The 15,170-nt window shown below is 55.2% G+C and overlaps 2 protein-coding genes, 1 long non-coding RNA gene and 1 pseudogene across 3 annotated transcripts in view; all 4 read left to right on the forward strand.

The window, feature by feature from the left end:
- The window catches only part of LOC121468955 (uncharacterized), a 2,238,800-nt gene that overhangs the window by 1,464,113 nt on the left and 759,517 nt on the right, over positions 1–15,170 (forward strand). The gene's annotated exons all lie outside the window — the stretch shown is intronic.
- On the forward strand, positions 6,273–7,053 carry LOC140681344 (uncharacterized). Its single transcript, XR_012052529.1, has 2 exons — positions 6,273–6,471; positions 6,741–7,053. It is a non-coding gene; the product is annotated as an uncharacterized lncRNA (long non-coding RNA).
- Positions 11,207–11,747, forward strand: LOC121468928 (H/ACA ribonucleoprotein complex subunit 3-like; annotated as a pseudogene).
- On the forward strand, positions 13,354–14,940 carry LOC121468927 (uncharacterized). Its single transcript, XM_072920992.1, has 5 exons — positions 13,354–13,625; positions 13,804–13,832; positions 14,042–14,065; positions 14,232–14,356; positions 14,672–14,940. Exons 1-5 carry the CDS (start codon positions 13,586–13,588, stop codon positions 14,796–14,798), a joined length of 345 nt encoding a protein of 114 aa, XP_072777093.1. The 5' UTR covers positions 13,354–13,585; the 3' UTR covers positions 14,799–14,940.

Below are 15,170 nucleotides of genomic sequence, written 5' to 3' on the forward strand. Positions count from 1 at the left end.
TTCATGGTCCTGATTCTCCTGCAGGGAAGAAGAGGGGAGAGCTGTACTTTACTGGACAATTAGATATCTGTAGCAGGGGGAGGATTAGCCCTTTTGCCATCTCCTCATTTGTTTGAGCTACTTTTGTACCACTGAGTGGACTTTCATTTCTTGAGAGCTTTTATTCCTTAAGAGACCTAGGATATTATCATCCCTTCATAGAAAACCATTTGCAAACCAAACAATGGCTCTTGGTTTTGCCCTTTTATTGTGTAGTGTTATGTTCTGTGAAGTGACCCTCAATGGATGAGGTTAAGGCAAATGAGTTGCTGCTTTGAGATGGGAAGCAAAATTCCAAATCTTCACCTCCTCAGGCCATCCCAATTAATTTGGGAAGTTTGCAATGTTTTGGAACCACTTGAGTTGAGCAATGGGATGTAAAGCTTTCCTGAATGGAGGATTCTTCCTTGCCAGATTTTTCTGTGCCCTTGTCGCTAAGGTGTTTTTGTGCTGAAGGCAATAACTTCAATGAGAAAATAATTTCAGCATGGAGTAAGAGCTTCTGACAGAGACCAAGTGTTGCCAGCAGTTGCTCCAGGTGTTCCTGCCAAACAGGAGCACAGCCCCCAGTGCAGGTGGGTTTGGCTCCCTCTGGCACAGAAGCCCCCCAGGGGCACAGGTCTCTGGGGCAGGAGACGGGCACCAGCCCTGCCAGGGCTTGGGGGTGGCAGGTCTGCTTGGGCAGGGACTGTGCCTCAGCGGCTGATGTCAGCGCTCCCTGAGGCCCAGGGTCAGAGCAGCATTCCTGCCCTGGCCCACACGTTCCTGGTCTGTGTCACACGGCCGTGCTTAGGATGGCCACCATGTGGGACGTGTCCCGAGGAGGCCGTGCCAGCTTCTGTGCAGGGCCCCGTGCCCTTCCCGCCGCGGCTGCGTCGGCAGCCCTGGGGGCTCCTTCTGCCGCCCTGAGCCCGCAGAGCAGGGCAGCGTTTGCTGATGGTTTGAGCTGCTCCTAAAGACCGTGCTGGGCTGTCTTGGACGCTTGGGGGAAGGGATTCCTTCCAACCTGAGCCACTTTGGGTGGGCTGGGGGTGCCCCCAGGGCAGGGGGCAGTGTGTGCAGGGGCCCTTTGTGACACGTGCAGCATGGTCACTATGGCATGGAACAGTGTGTCCAAGGGCCCTTTGTGACACGTGGTGACATAGGAGCTGACAGTGACAGGACCATGCCACAGTGCTCCGAGCAGGCGACGGGACAGGACAGGACAGAGCAGTGCTGTGAGGAGCCCTCGCACAGCGCACTCGTTCGGGTCTGACCCAGAGATTTCTGAGGCGTTACTCCTGCAGCTGACCTCAAGGCCAGACCACAGGACTTGCTGACCTGTGGCCTCCCTGAGGCTTCTCTTCTGCAGGTGCCCTCGAGGGCAGAGTGTGGGACTTGGTGCCCTGGAGGCATCTCCCATCCCTGCCACCAGTGCCCTTGAGGCAAGAGCACAATCCTTGACAGGAGTCTCCTGTCCTTGTGGCAGGAGCCCTCGAGACCAGAGAGAAGGACTTGCTGTCCTGTAGCCTTCCTCAGGCTTCTCTCTTGAAGGTGCCTTGCAGGCACGAAAGCAGGACTTGCTGACTCGGAGCTTTTCCGAGGCATCTCTCCTGCAAGTAGCCACAAATCCAGTCACTGACATGGAGCAGAAACCCCTAAGAGTGCCCAAGCTGGCCGGGGTGGAGGAAGAGGACGAAGGCCCTGGAGCTGCCCCAGGGCATGAGACTGAAGAGGTGGTGCCATTCAAGCAGCTGCAGGAGGGTGAGTGGCAGAGCTGGGTTGCTGGGCTGCATGGCTAGTGGCTGCAGCCAGCTTGGCCACATCCCATCCCATTGCATCCCATTGCATCCCATTGCATCCCATTGCATCCCATTGCATCCCATCCCATCCCATCGCATCCCATCGCATCCCATCGCATCCCATTACATCCCATCCCATCCCATCCCATCCCATCCCATCCCATCCCATCCCATCCCATCCCATCCCATCCCATCCCATCCCATCCCATCCCATCCCATCCCATCGGACATGCCCATGGATAGGACAGAAGCTGGGCTGGGGCTGGACCCCGTGGCAGCCATGCTCCATCCCTGGGGCATCATGAGGCTCTCCCTGCCGGGCAAGAACAGGGCTGGGCTGTGCTCTCCGGCCTCTCCTGCAGCCCCTCAGCAGCTCTGGCCGCGCTCGCTCTTTACCAGATGCAGCCCTGGAGCGGACACAAGAACAGGAACCCGCCCGTGGCCGCTTCCGCAGAACAGCGCAGGTACCTGCGGCCATCCCCACCTGGGCTGGGCCTGCTGGCACTGCTCAGCCCAGCACCGAGTGGTTGGAGCACTCCATGCATTCTCCCTCTCTTCCTGCCCTTCTCCTGCAGACCATCCGTCAATTCATCACGTGCATTTGGCAGGAAGAGAGCACAGGTGTGGGCACCGGGATCTTGGCAAGCTTTCACCTCTTCAGTGCCGAGACCAGTGCTGCCATGCTGGATTTGCTGGTGGAGAAGGGTGTCTCCAATGCAAAGCAAGTAAGCAGTCTGGGGCAAGGGCTTGATTGCCCCAGGACTGCTGTGGCACATCATGCTGGGTGTGCTGGGCTCCCTCAGCCTTTGAGGCCCAGCCCAATGTGGTGGAAAGGGAAGCACTTCTCAGGGCAAGCTGGGCAAGTTGCTGCTCTGGCAGCTCTCCAAGTCTCCCTGTGCCTTCTGTAGGTGCCAGCCATGGTGAGGTACATCCACCGGTGGCTCACGGCCAACGAGTCTGCTGAGCACAGGCTGGACAAGGCCCTTCTGGAGCTGACCAAGGAACACCCCTCTGACGTGCTGATCACTCTCTTGCGCTGGGCCCCATCGTGTGACAGGCATGGCATCCCCACCTGCCTTGAGGCCTTAGGCTTCACCTGTCCCCCCACCCCGTAGAGCCTGTCCCTGCCAGACAGGTGGAGAGTTCCAGGAGCCTCTGGCCCCTCTGTTTTCCAGTCCTGGCATGTCAACTCCAGAGCCTGCTGCCATGCTCCCTCCCTGCCCCTCAGGGCCTGGACCCACGTGGGCTGGCTGGCTGCTGCCAGCCAGGGGCAGGAGTCAGAGGCCGGCCTGAGGGCCAGCGCGGGCCCCTGCAGCTGCCCAGGTCACGCTGCTGTGGCTGAGACCCGCCCTGACACAGAGCTCTGGCCCCACAGAGCTGCCGTGACCATGTGGGGGACCATCATGTCCTCGAGCAGGACCGCCCAGCCGGCGCTGCAGATCCTCCTCGATGTGCTGAGCGCCTGGCCAGAGGACAGCGTGTACACCTCCGATGGGGACAGCACAGGGGTCTTTGCCCTGGCTGTGAGTTTCTGGAAGCGGCCTTTTCCAGTCCCCAGGCCACCTCTCCAGCAGCTAGCTCTCTGCCCTGCCCCAGCTGCATCTCCCTGCCTCAGGCACTGGGCTGAAACCTGGCTTGGGGGCAAGGTTCTGGGCCACCAGGCCGGCTGCTCCCCCTGTGTCTCCCTTGGCCTCTCCCTCGCAGGCCGGGGCCATGCCACATGCATGTCTTGGCACTGATTGCTGTCTCTGGGTGTTTCATTTCCTGCAGGCAACAGTGACAATGTGGAGGGTCTTCAATCTGACCTGGTGCCCACCTGTAGTGCAGGTATATTTCCCCAATCTCCTTCTGCATCTGCTCTTCCAAGCTTACATCAGCACGCTGGATATGCCAGAAGAGGTGGATACCTTCTGGAAGAGATGCCAGGAGCAACACGGCCTTGCCACCCACCCCAACAGGTGCTCCATCCCAGTCTTCCCAGTCTCCCCATCCCTGCCATGCTCCCAGGGCAGGAGCCGGGCCTCCCAGCGTGACCTGGGCTTTGCTCTGCACACAGCTTTGCACTGCAGACCCTGAAGGCCCTGCTCTGCCAAATGCAGTACGAGGACGTGGTGCTAGCAATGGAACGCAGGTGTGCCTGGAACATGCTGCTCTGTGCCCACACCCACCACTATGCAGTGGGTCTGCTGGCCAGGTAAGACCTCATTCTCCCCACCGCCCCTCTCCTTTGTGCCCAGATCACCCCACGCAGTCCCCGTGCTCATGGGCGGCAGGGCCTTGTCCCCAAGGGAGGGATGAGCAGATTTGAAAAGGCTGGGAGAGGAGGGTGCCCTGGAGCAGCTGCCTCCCAAAGCACCCGTGCTCGGGAGTGTTTGGGAGAAGACCAGACCTCTGTGAGTCAGCCCTGGGAGAGGTTTGGCCACTCAGCTCAGGAGCAATGGTGCCTTTTTCTCCCCCCCAGGGAGATGCGCCGTGTCTCCATCATCTGGCGCTGCAGGATCGCATCCTGCCTCTTTGACCTACTCAGCCAAGACATTTCAGACTGGGAACTGCCCGCCCTGACGTTCCTGGTGGAGGTGAGCCCGATGGCCAGCGCTGCCTCGCTCAGCTGCCTCCCACGCCTCTGCCCTCTGGTAGCCGCAGCTGCCTGGGATGGTGCCCTGTGCTGCTGCCTTGGCTCAGCCCTGTGCGGTTCTGAGCTCCTGCCAGCTGGGCACTCCTGTCACTGCTCTGTGCCTTTCAGGTCCTGGACTGCCTGGACTTGAGTGAATGCGGTGAAAAGGTCCTGCAGATCATGACAAGGCACCTGAAGAGACGGTCCAGAGAGATGTGTCGCGTGGCGCTCAGAGGCCTCGTGGTGCTCAGCCAGGACCCCTCGATGGTGAGAAGGAGGCAGCAGCTGAAGCTGTGCTGGCAGCGTGGGGCTGGGGAAAGCAGCCCCTTGGGCTTGGCTGGGCTTTGGGAGCTGTGGCAGCTGCTCCCAGCTCTCCAGGGTCACTGTTCAGCTGCCTGAGTGCTCTGGGACAGGCCTTCGGCCTCTGAGCCCTGCAGCAGCAGCAGCAGCAGCGTCGGGTTGCCCAGCCTTGTTTTCCACACAGAACCAAAGAATGTACAGCCTGACTGAAAGCCTTGGCAACCTCCTGCGGGCCGTGGATGAAGACATTGTTGAGATGACCGTCGTTGTTCTCAGCTCTCTGCTCTTCAACAAGAAGATAGCAATAGCCAGCCCCATCGCCCTGCAGCTGGCTGAGGCGCTCTGGCAACTCTTCGACAATGTAAAGCTCTGTGCCCCCAGCCATGGGCACCGGGCGCCGCCTGGAAGCCCGGTGCCTTGGGCCTGTGCACAGGGGGGCCTGAAGCAGCTGATGTGGAGGGGTTTTGCTTCCTTTCCAACAGGACAACAGCCTTGTGAAGCTGCTCTCCGTTCGCCTCTTCCAAGAGGTGATGAACTTGGTGGTGGCCAAGGGGAAAAAGCCCCTGAAGAAGCATGTGAGGCAGAGCCTGCTCCCACTCTTCTTCAACTGCCAGGATGAGAACTGGGGTGTGGCACAGGTGAGGGCTCCTGGGCGCCGGGGTCCCCATGGCAGGGGGCTCAGCTGTCTCCCCACAGCCTGGCTCCTCCTCATGGGCTCCAGCTCCCACCTGGCCTTGGCACAGGGACGCGGCTCCTGTGCCCTGGGCTGCGGTGCCATCTCCGGCTCTCTGCCGCTCTGCAGGCCTCTCGGGAAACGCTGCTTTCTGCAGTAAGGTTCCTGAAGAGAAGGGATCTTCAGCACCTGGTGAACACAGATCAGATGTGGAGCTTTGCCGAGCGCTTGGTAAGGACAGCCCAGAAGCCCCAGCCCCAGCCTGGAGAAGCCGCCTGCCCACGGTGCCCAGTCTGTGGGGCTGGCAGCTGCAGCCCCTGCCCAGTGCTGCACGCAGGGGCACCGGCCGGCGCCCCACACGCCGCTGCCTTCCCGGGGCCACCCGGGCCCTGCTCCAGGCTCCTCTGGCCCCAAGCCCGGCGCTGAGGGAGCCCCGAGGCAGCCGGGCTCTGCCGCGGGGCGGCACCGCGGCTCGCCGGGCCCTCTGCTCCCTGCGGAGCCCGGCGCCTGCGGCTGCTGGCCGGGCCTCGGGGCTGTGTGGGCAGGGGGAGCGGCGCCCGGCCTAGGGAGCGCCCGGCCGAGGGGCAGGGCCCACACCAACCCTTCCCTTTGTGCCTGCTGCTCTCTCCAGCTGGCAGAGGACAGGAGCCGAGCGGCCGAGCACCTGCGCCGGGCCCTGCCCTACCTGCAGAGCCCACAGGAGCCCCTGCGAGAGGCGGCCGTCAGGTTCATGGGTGAGCCAGCAGCCCGGCTCCTTCCCCGCCCCGCCGCAGCTCGGCCCCAGCCCCGCCTGCTGCCCCGGCAGCAGCATCCCAGCGCGGCCATCTGGAGCCCCCCTGGCCTCGGCGCTGCCACCGGCCTCTGGCAGCCGTGCCCTTGGGCGGCAGGATGCGGCAGGGGCCCGGGCTGAGCCCTGCCGGGCCAGGAGGCCGTGTGGCCTCAGGGCTGGCAGCGCCCGTGTGCGGCAGCTGTGGCTCTCCAGCCAGCTCACGCTCTCTGTTCCCAAGGGATCGCCGGGCGCTGCCTGAGAGGACAGCAGCAAGAGTTCCGGATCCTCTGCAGGGGTGAGTGAGGCCAGCGGGCTCTCAGCGGGGGCTGCCGCTGGCAGCTGCCTTCCCTGGCCCGGCGTGCACCAAGGGCAGCATGGGCTGAGCACACAGACCTTTCGGGGGCCTGTGGCAGATTCGTGGCCAGCACCTTCCAGCTCGCCCTTCTTGTCTCCTGCTTCCTCCAGGCCATGGCAAGAGCTGCCTGGCATGGACGTGGCAGGAGGGTGTCCCCATGTTTCTGCAGACGCAGGCTCTGACAGTGGCTCTGTTCCTCTCTCTCGCAGCCCTTCAGGACATGGCGAATGACGCCAGCCCCGCCATCTCATGCCTGGCCCTTCAAACTCATTACATCAATTTAGCTGTGCAGGCCATTCCCTCCTCCCGACTCCAGAATGTGCAAGATCAACTCCACCGGCTCTGGAAGTCACGGCCTTTCCCGTGTCGCCGGGGCTGGCTGTCCTGCTGCAGCGCTGTGGAGAACTGATCCGCCAGGCTGCGTCTGCTGGGGCCACCTGAGCCTGCAGGGACCAACCCCTTCTGAAAGCACTTCCTTTCACCCCAGGGTAGCATTAATAAATTGCTGTTGTCATACCCGGAGGTCCAGGAGCTTTCTCTTGGTGCCCAGATTCTTCAGGCCAATGGGGAGGAGGGGAAAAAGGGCGCTTGCACTCGGCAAGTTGCCCAAGTATGCGGTGGGCAAGGGAAAGTGGCCAGAAGCCCCTTGGCCTTTGGTGGTCCTGCTGAATGTTTTTCTTCCTGCTTCAAGTCTTCTGGAGCTGTGGGAACAAGTGTGTTCCGTGTCCGTGGAACAGCAGAAAGCGGCAGGATGTGTCTGCTTCCAGTGCTTCTCTTGGCTCTTCCTTCACACTGCTGGCCCCGTCATCAGGGACACAGAACGGCTTCTCTCATGCCAGCGTTATCCCAGTCTTCTGCATTTCCCCAGGTTCCTCCCAGCTTCACCAGGGAAATTCTCTGCTCGTGCCTGTCCATTCCCTTGCCCAGAAGGCAGCACCCGCTTGTCTTTGGACATGAGCTGCTGGCCACAGCCAGCCAGGCAGCAACCGGAGCATTGGGCATCAGATGCTGGGCTGATGTTCTTTCCCAGAAAGCGAGAAAAACAGAAGGACACAAGGGAACTTGACAGTATCTCTGTAAGAATGTCCTTGTCCTCTGGAAGTCAGCAGTGGATGGTGTTTTTGTGCTGCAGATTATCACTTCCAAGCAAAAATCATTCTAGGAAGGAGCAACAGCTTTTGACAGCTACCAAGTGCGGCTACCAAGTGCTGCTCCAGGTGCTCCTGCCTGCAGCCACCTGCAGAAAGGATCCCATAGACACCCAGGCACGTTGGCTTTGGCTGTCCTCTGGCACACAAGTCCAGCTTCGGCAATTAGGACAATTAGGGAACAGCATGTTAATTTCAGGAGCACAATTAGAGAACATCATGTTAAAATTATTGAGGACAATTAGAGAGCGCTGTGTTAATTTCAGGAGGATGATTAGAGAACACCACGTTAAATTCAGGAGGACAATTAGAGAACACCACATTAAATATAACAAAGACGATTAGAGATCACCATGTTAATTTCAGGAGGACAATTAGAGAATAGCATGTAAAAAATAACAAGGACTATTAGAGACTACCATGTTAATTTAACAAAGACAATTAGAGAACACCATGTTAATTTAAGGAGGACAATTAGAGAATAGCATGTTAAAAATAACAAGGACTATTAGAGACTACCATGTTAATTTAACAAAGACAATTAGAGAACATCATGTTAATTTCAGGAGCACAATTAGAGAACACCATGTTAATTTAACAAAGACAATTAGAGAATACCATGTTAATTTAAGAAGGACAATTAGAGAACATCATGTTAAAATTAATGCGGACAATTAGAGAACACAATGTTAATTTCAGGAGGACAATTAGAGAACACCATGCTAAATTAATGAGGACAATTAGGGAACAGCATGTTAATTTCAGGAGCACAATTAGAGAACATCATGTTAAAATCTATGAGGACAATTAGAGAATATCATGTCAAAATTAACAAGGACAATTAGAGAGCTCTGTGTTAAAATTAACAAGGACAATTAGAGATCACCATGTTAATTTCAGGAAGACAATTAAAGAACGCCATGTTAAAATTAACAAGGACAATTACAGATCACCATGTTAATTTCAGGAGCACAATTAGAGATCACCGTGTTAATTTCAGGAGGACATACTAAAATGTCATCAGAGGCTGTGAAACAGCAGGGTGGGGACACAAGAATAGATAAAATAAAATAAGGTAAAACAAAGCAAAATAAATAAAATTAAAGAATTTAAAAAATAAAGTAAAATAAAATAAAATAAAATAAAATATAAAAATGAAATAATAAATCCTGACCCTCAGGATGTCTCTGAGCCAGAGAGTGAAGGGGTCAGGCAAAGGAGCTCCCAAAACATCAGAAATTTGAAAGAATGTTTGAGTAGTGTGAAAATCGCCGATATATGATTGGCGTTTGGCAAATATTAAAATGAATACTGAATGCGATATGTGTTATGTTGGAGAGATATGCAGTATTCATCTCTTAAATTTGGCTGTATTAACATTTTTTAAATTTGGCTGTATTAATCTCTTTTTCATTTTAATAGTGCTGTATTAATCTCTTTTAAGTTTTGCTGTATTAATGTCTTAAATTTGGCGATATTAATGTCTTACATTTTTCCTTTATTAATCTCTTTTAAGTTAAATTTTTCCTGTATTAATCTCTTTTGTTTTGCTGTATTAATCTCTTAAATTTGGCTGTATTAATCTCTTTTATTAACCTCTTTAACATTTTTCTTGTATTAATCTCTTTTAAATTTTTCCTGTATTAATCTCTTTTAAATAGTGCTGTATTAATTCTTAAATTTGGCTGTATTAATCTCGTTTAAGTTTTCTTGTATTAATTTCTTTTAAATTTTTCCTGTATAAATCTCTTTTAAGTTTTGCTGTTTTAATCTCTTTTCAGTTTTTCCTGTATTAAACTCTTAAATTTGGCTTTATTAATATATTTTAAATTTTTCCTGTATTAATATATTTTGAGTTTTGCTGCATTAATCTCTTTTAAATTTTGCTGTATTAGTCCCTTTTAAATAGTGCTGTATTAAATTAAGTCTCTTAAATTTTGCTGCATTAATTTTGTTTAAATTTTTCCTGTATTAATCTCTTTTAAATTTTTCCTGTATTAATCTCTTTTCAGTTTTCCATATTAATATCTTTTAAGTTTTTCCTCTATTAATCTCATTTAATTATTCCTGTATTAATATTTTAAATTTTTCCTGCATTCATCTCTTTTAAGTTTGTCCTGTATTAATCTCTTTTCAGTTTTCCTGTATTAATATATTTTAAGTTTTTCCTGCATTAATCTCTTTTAATTTTTTCCTGTATTAATCTCTTTTATGTTTTGCTGCATTAATCTCATTTAAATTCTTCCTGTGTTAATCTCTTTTAAGTTTTTCCTGTACTAATCTCGTTTAATTATTCCTGTATTAATCTTTTCAATTTTCCCTGCATTCATCTCTTTTAAATTTTTTCTGTATTAATCTCATTTCAGTTTTTCCGTATTAATCTCTCTTAAATTTTTCCTGTATTCATCTCTTTTCAGCAGTGTGGCACACACAGTTTTTATCCTAGAGCACAATATTAAAAGAACAGCAACAGACACCAAAATCTCAAAAAAACCCAACAAAAACATTATTTCCTTCTTCTCTGGAAATCTCAGATTTTCAAAGATTGATTTACAAGATGGGGGGGAAAGCTAAAATTTAAACTCCTAAAATTTCAACACAACGAGTTTTTCACAAATAACGAAATCATGAATATGCACGCGCCTCAGCGATGTCACCCCGCTGGAATTATTCTCCTTTTTTTATCCTATTGCCATTATTATTATTATTAAACTTTAAAAACTCCAAACCGTGAATTCTGTTCCTCGCACTTTCAGACCCAAACTCCCTTACTTTGAACCCAAACTCACTTTTTCACCCCAAAATCTTCCCCCTGCCTCCCTGGGTTGACTTTTGAAGGTCGGACTCCCGTTTTTTTTTAAATCCAGATTCTACTTTTTAGGTCCAAACTGCTCAATTTTAGTGCTCAAACCCCAAACTATGGCCCAAATTCTCCATTTTTGGACCCAAACTCCCCCTTTTGGGGTCCAGACTTCCCATCTAGGCACCCAAATTCCCCTTTTTGGGGCACAAATTCCCGATTTTTTTGGTCGAAATTCTCCCTTTTTGAAACCAAATCCCCCTTTTTCGGTCCAAATTTCCCCCTTTTCTTGCTCAAATCCCCTTTTTTGGGCCCAAATTCTCTCTTTTTGGACCCGAATGCGCCTTTTGAGCCCAAACTTTCCCTTCCTGGACACAGATTCCTCCTTTTTGGGCCCAAATTCCCCTTTTAAGACCCAAATTCCATATTTTTTTTTTTTACCCAAACTCCCGTTTTCACCCCCAAATCTCCTTTCTTGGGCCCAAATTCCCCTTTTAAGACCCAAATTCCATATTTTTTTTTTTTACCCAAACTCCCGTTTTCACCCCAAAATCTCCTTTCTTGGGCCCAAATTTCCCCCCTCGGATCTGCTGGGTTGGGCGGTACTTTCCGCTCTCTTTCGGGACTACATTTCCCATCGTCCCTCTCGCCGATTTCCGGTGTAAAGCCCGCCTTTTCCCCTTTTCTCCTGAGGCGACTTCCGGCCGGGTGCCGCGCTGGCGCCGCCATGTTCCTGCAGTGCTAGGAGAACGAGGGCGGGGAGCGCGTCTACACCCTGCGGGTACCGGGCGCTTTTGGGGCGCTTTTGGGGGATTTAGGGAGGACTCGGAGGGGACCCGCGGTGTTTGGGTGTCCGCGGTGCGGGCTGGGAGCGATGCGGGTCAGTTTGGCTGTGCTCAGGGGGGAATTTGGGCTCTCCCTGACGCTCAGTCCCCACAGAAGGTGTCCCCGGACGGGGTCCCCACACGCTTGGCGCACCCCGCCCGCTTCTCCCCCGATGATAAATTCTCCCGGCACCGCCTGGCCCTGAAGCGGCGCTTCGGGGTTTTGCCAACGCAGCGAGGCCGGACCCTGCTGTGAGGCACCCCAGAAATCCCCTGAGGAGCCCTGAGATGGCTCCGAGCTCCTGGGAGGGATCCCCGCCATGAGAGAAGGTCAAATCACAGTGCCAGCAGACTGCACGGAAATGAGGGGAAAGGAACGTTTTAAAGAGGAGGAAAAATGAAATATTAAAGGTCGAGGGTCTCTGAGTTTTGGTGACCAAATAACTTGGGGTTTTCTTCCTGTTTTGGGGGTATTTTTGTGTTTTTTTGGGTCTGGGGAGAGAATTTAGGGGTGCATTGGGGGAAGCGCTAACGGGGCTCTAAGGGGCGCGGGGGATGATGGGAGTTGTAGGCGCGGGTATAATGGGCTCAATGGGGCGCGGGGCATTATGGGCGATGGGGTCGCGGATATAACGGGCTCTATGGGGCGCGGGGGATGATGGGAGATGGAGTCGCGGGTATAATGGGCTCTATGGGGCGCGGGGGATGATGGGAGATGGAGTCGCGGGTATAACGGGCTCTATGGGGAGCGAGGCATTATGGGCGATGGGGTCGCGGGTATAATGGGCTCAATGGGGCACGGGGCATGATGGGAGATGGAGTCGCAGGTATAACGGGGCTCTGGGGCGCGGGAGATGATGGGAGATGGAGTCGCTGCTTTAAAGGGGCTAAGTGAGGCCGCGGGGCATCACGGGAAATGGATGCATGGCCGTAAGTGCGCGCAATGGGCGCCGCGGGGCATGATGGGAGCTGTAGTCCCGGAATTCTTTGTAACGGAGCAGTTGGGGGTCCTGGAGGGCAGGTGTGGGTCTACAGGGGCACCTGGGGGGATTCTGTGGGGTCGGGAAGCCCCTGGGGGCACCTGGGGAACTCTGAGGGGTCTCCGTGGGGCTCAGGACGTGACGGGAATTGTCGGGCCGGAACTCGGCTCTGAGGGGGGTCTCTGTCGCCGCGGGGCATGACGGGAGCTGGACTCCTAGCTTTAACGGCGCTCCGTGCGTGCCGCGGTGCATGGTGGGATCTGTAGTCCCTTAGGTGGCGCTCGAAGGCCTCTGTGTGGTTTGGGGCATCTGGGCGTTCGAGGAGGCGTTCGAGGGTCCCGAATGGGCTCGGGGGGGCTCTCGGGGGTCCCGCAGGGTCTGGGGGGCTCCTGTGAGGCTCATGGTAGCGGATAAGGGGAGCGCTGTGGAGCGCGGGGCCTGACGGGACTTGTAGTTAGGCCGCCATGGAGCCGCTGTGCATGACGGGGCTTGTAGGCTCAAAGTCGCTAAAAGGGCGCCGACACCAGGCCCCGCCTCCAGGTGCTGTTCCCGGGTGCTGATTGGTTGCAGACAGTGATGGGCGGGAGCCTCAGCCAATGGGAGGCGGCAGAGGCGGGACCAGCCCATTCAACCCCTCCAGTCCCTCCCAGTAAAACCCAGTTCATCCCAGTCCAGGCTAGTTCCTCCCAGTACAGCCCCAGTGCCCCTCCAGTCCCTCCCAGTGCAGCCCAGTTTGCCCCTGTGCCTCCCAGTATCTCCCAGTTCTACCAGTGCCACTCCCAGTTCGTCCCAGTCCATCCCAGTTTGTCCCAGTGCATCCCAGTGCCACTCCCAGTCTGTCTCAGTGTTCCCAGCATCCCCCAGTGTCACTCCCAGTTCATCCCAGTATCCCCCAGTTCATCCCAGTCCTTCCGCGGCCAAACCTCTCCCCCGCCCCCATATTTGGCCACGCCCCTTCCATTGGCCACGCCCCCTCGTTCCGTGCCCCGCCCCCTCCCATTTCTCCCCCGCCCCCATTTCCAGTTCCCGCGGCTGCTCTGGGAAGGTGAGTGGAGCCCCAGTGACTCCCAGTTCATCCCAGTAACCCCCCAGTAACCTCCCAATAACCCCCCCAGTCCCTCCCAGTAACTCCCAGTAACCCCCCAGTAACATCCCAGTAACCCCCCATCCATCCCAGTCTCTCCCAGTTTGCCCAGTTCTCTCCCAGTAGTCCCCAGTTGGTCCCAGTCCCCCCCGGCTCCCCCCAGTTTGTCCCAGTTTGTCCCAGTCCCCTCCACCCCCTCAGGGATCAAAGGTGACGGAATGGAGTGGGAACAGCTCCGGGAACTGGTGATACTGGGAGGTACTGGTTTGGACTGGGATGGACTGGGAGGGAACTGGGAGGGACTGGGGGGGACTGGGATGGACTGGGAGGGACTGGTTTGTACTGGGAGGGACTGGGAGGATTTCGGGGGTTACTGGGAGGAACTGGGCCCAGTCCCAGCCCAAACTGGTTTAACTGGTGTCCCCTCCCCCCTCAGTTCTGTCCCTGGCCAGAGGCGACACCCCGGTGAGTGACTGGGACAAACTGGGGCAAACTGGGAGGGACAGGGACAAACTGGGAGTGACTGGGATGGAAAGCCCGAACTGGTTTATACTGGTCCATGCTGGTCCATACTGGTCCATACTGGTTTATACTGGTCCGTGCTGGTCCATACTGGCTTATACTGGTTTATACTGGTCCGTGCTGGTCTCTCTGACCCCTCCCTTCCCCCCCAGATGCCTCCAGTCCCTTCCAGTTCGGTGAGTGCGGGAACTGGGAGGGACTGGGAGGGTCCCCAAAGTGTCACCAGGTACCCCCAGGTGTCCCCAGGGTGTCCCCAAAGTGTCCCCAGGGTGTCCCCAAGGTGTCCCCAGGTGTCCACAGGGTGTCCCCAGGTACTCCCAGGTGTCCCCAACGTGTCCCCAGGTGTCCCCAAGGTACCCCCAGCTGTCCCAGTGTCCCTGTCCCTGTCCCAGACTGGTGTCACCGGCGCGTCGGTGGTCTCGCGGTGGCCGCAGTGCTGAGCGTGCTGGGGGTCGTCATCCTGCTCAGTGAGTGCCACCCCTGTCACCTGTGTGTCACCTGTGTCACCTGTGTGTCACCTGTGTGTCACCTGTGTGTCACCTGTGTGTCACCTGTGTCACCTGTGTCACCTGTGTGTCACCTGTGTCACCTGTGTCACCCGTGTGTCACCTGTGTGTCACCTGTGTGTCACCTGTGTGTCACCTGTGTCACCTGTGTCACCTGTGTCACCCGTGTGTCACCTCTGTGTCACCTCTGTGTCACCTGTGTGTCACCTGTGTGTCACCTGTGTGTCACCTGTGTCACCTCTGTGTCACCTCTGTGTCACCTGTGTGTCCCCTCAGGTGGGAAGTGCAAGTGCCGGAGCAAGGCCAGCTGAAACCCGGGGACATTTGGGGACATTCGGGGACAATTTGGGGACACTCGGGGACATTTGGGGTCATCGGGGGATTTGGGGACGTTGGTGGATGACATCGGGGACACTTTTTGGGGGATTTGGGGACGTTTTGGGGACCTTGGGGACACTGAGGGGGATTTGGGGTTGGGGGATTGGGGACATCGGGGACATTTGGGGGACACTTGGGGACAGTCTGGGGACACCTCAGTGTCCCCTCCCCTCCCTCGCAGGCACCGCCACCCCCCTCCCGGAGCTGTCACCTCTGGCTGGGACAGGTGAGTGTCCCCTCCCCCCTGGGGACACTTTGGAGACACCGCGGGACGGTGCCACCCCCTGACCACCCCCTCTCTCCGCAGGAGCCTGAGCTGTCCCCAGGTGTCCCCAAATGTCCCCAACAGGTGACACCGGATGGGGGGGAGGGGTGGCATTGATTTCCCCGAAATGTC

The sequence above is a fragment of the Taeniopygia guttata genome, chromosome 34 (assembly GCF_048771995.1).
Source record: "Taeniopygia guttata chromosome 34, bTaeGut7.mat, whole genome shotgun sequence".
In the NCBI taxonomy this organism is placed as follows: domain Eukaryota; kingdom Metazoa; phylum Chordata; class Aves; order Passeriformes; family Estrildidae; genus Taeniopygia; species Taeniopygia guttata.

Bases quoted from the DNA above. Each gene is read 5' to 3' on its own strand.
- LOC121468927 (XM_072920992.1), top strand. From the start codon at position 13,586: ATGGAGTGGGAACAGCTCCGGGAACTGGTGATACTGGGAG. The intron at 13,626-13,803 runs GTACTGGTTTGG...CTCCCCCCTCAG, and splicing joins GGAACTGGTGATACTGGGAG to TTCTGTCCCTGGCCAGAGGC. The intron at 14,357-14,671 runs GTGAGTGCCACC...GTGTCCCCTCAG, and splicing joins GGGGGTCGTCATCCTGCTCA to GTGGGAAGTGCAAGTGCCGG.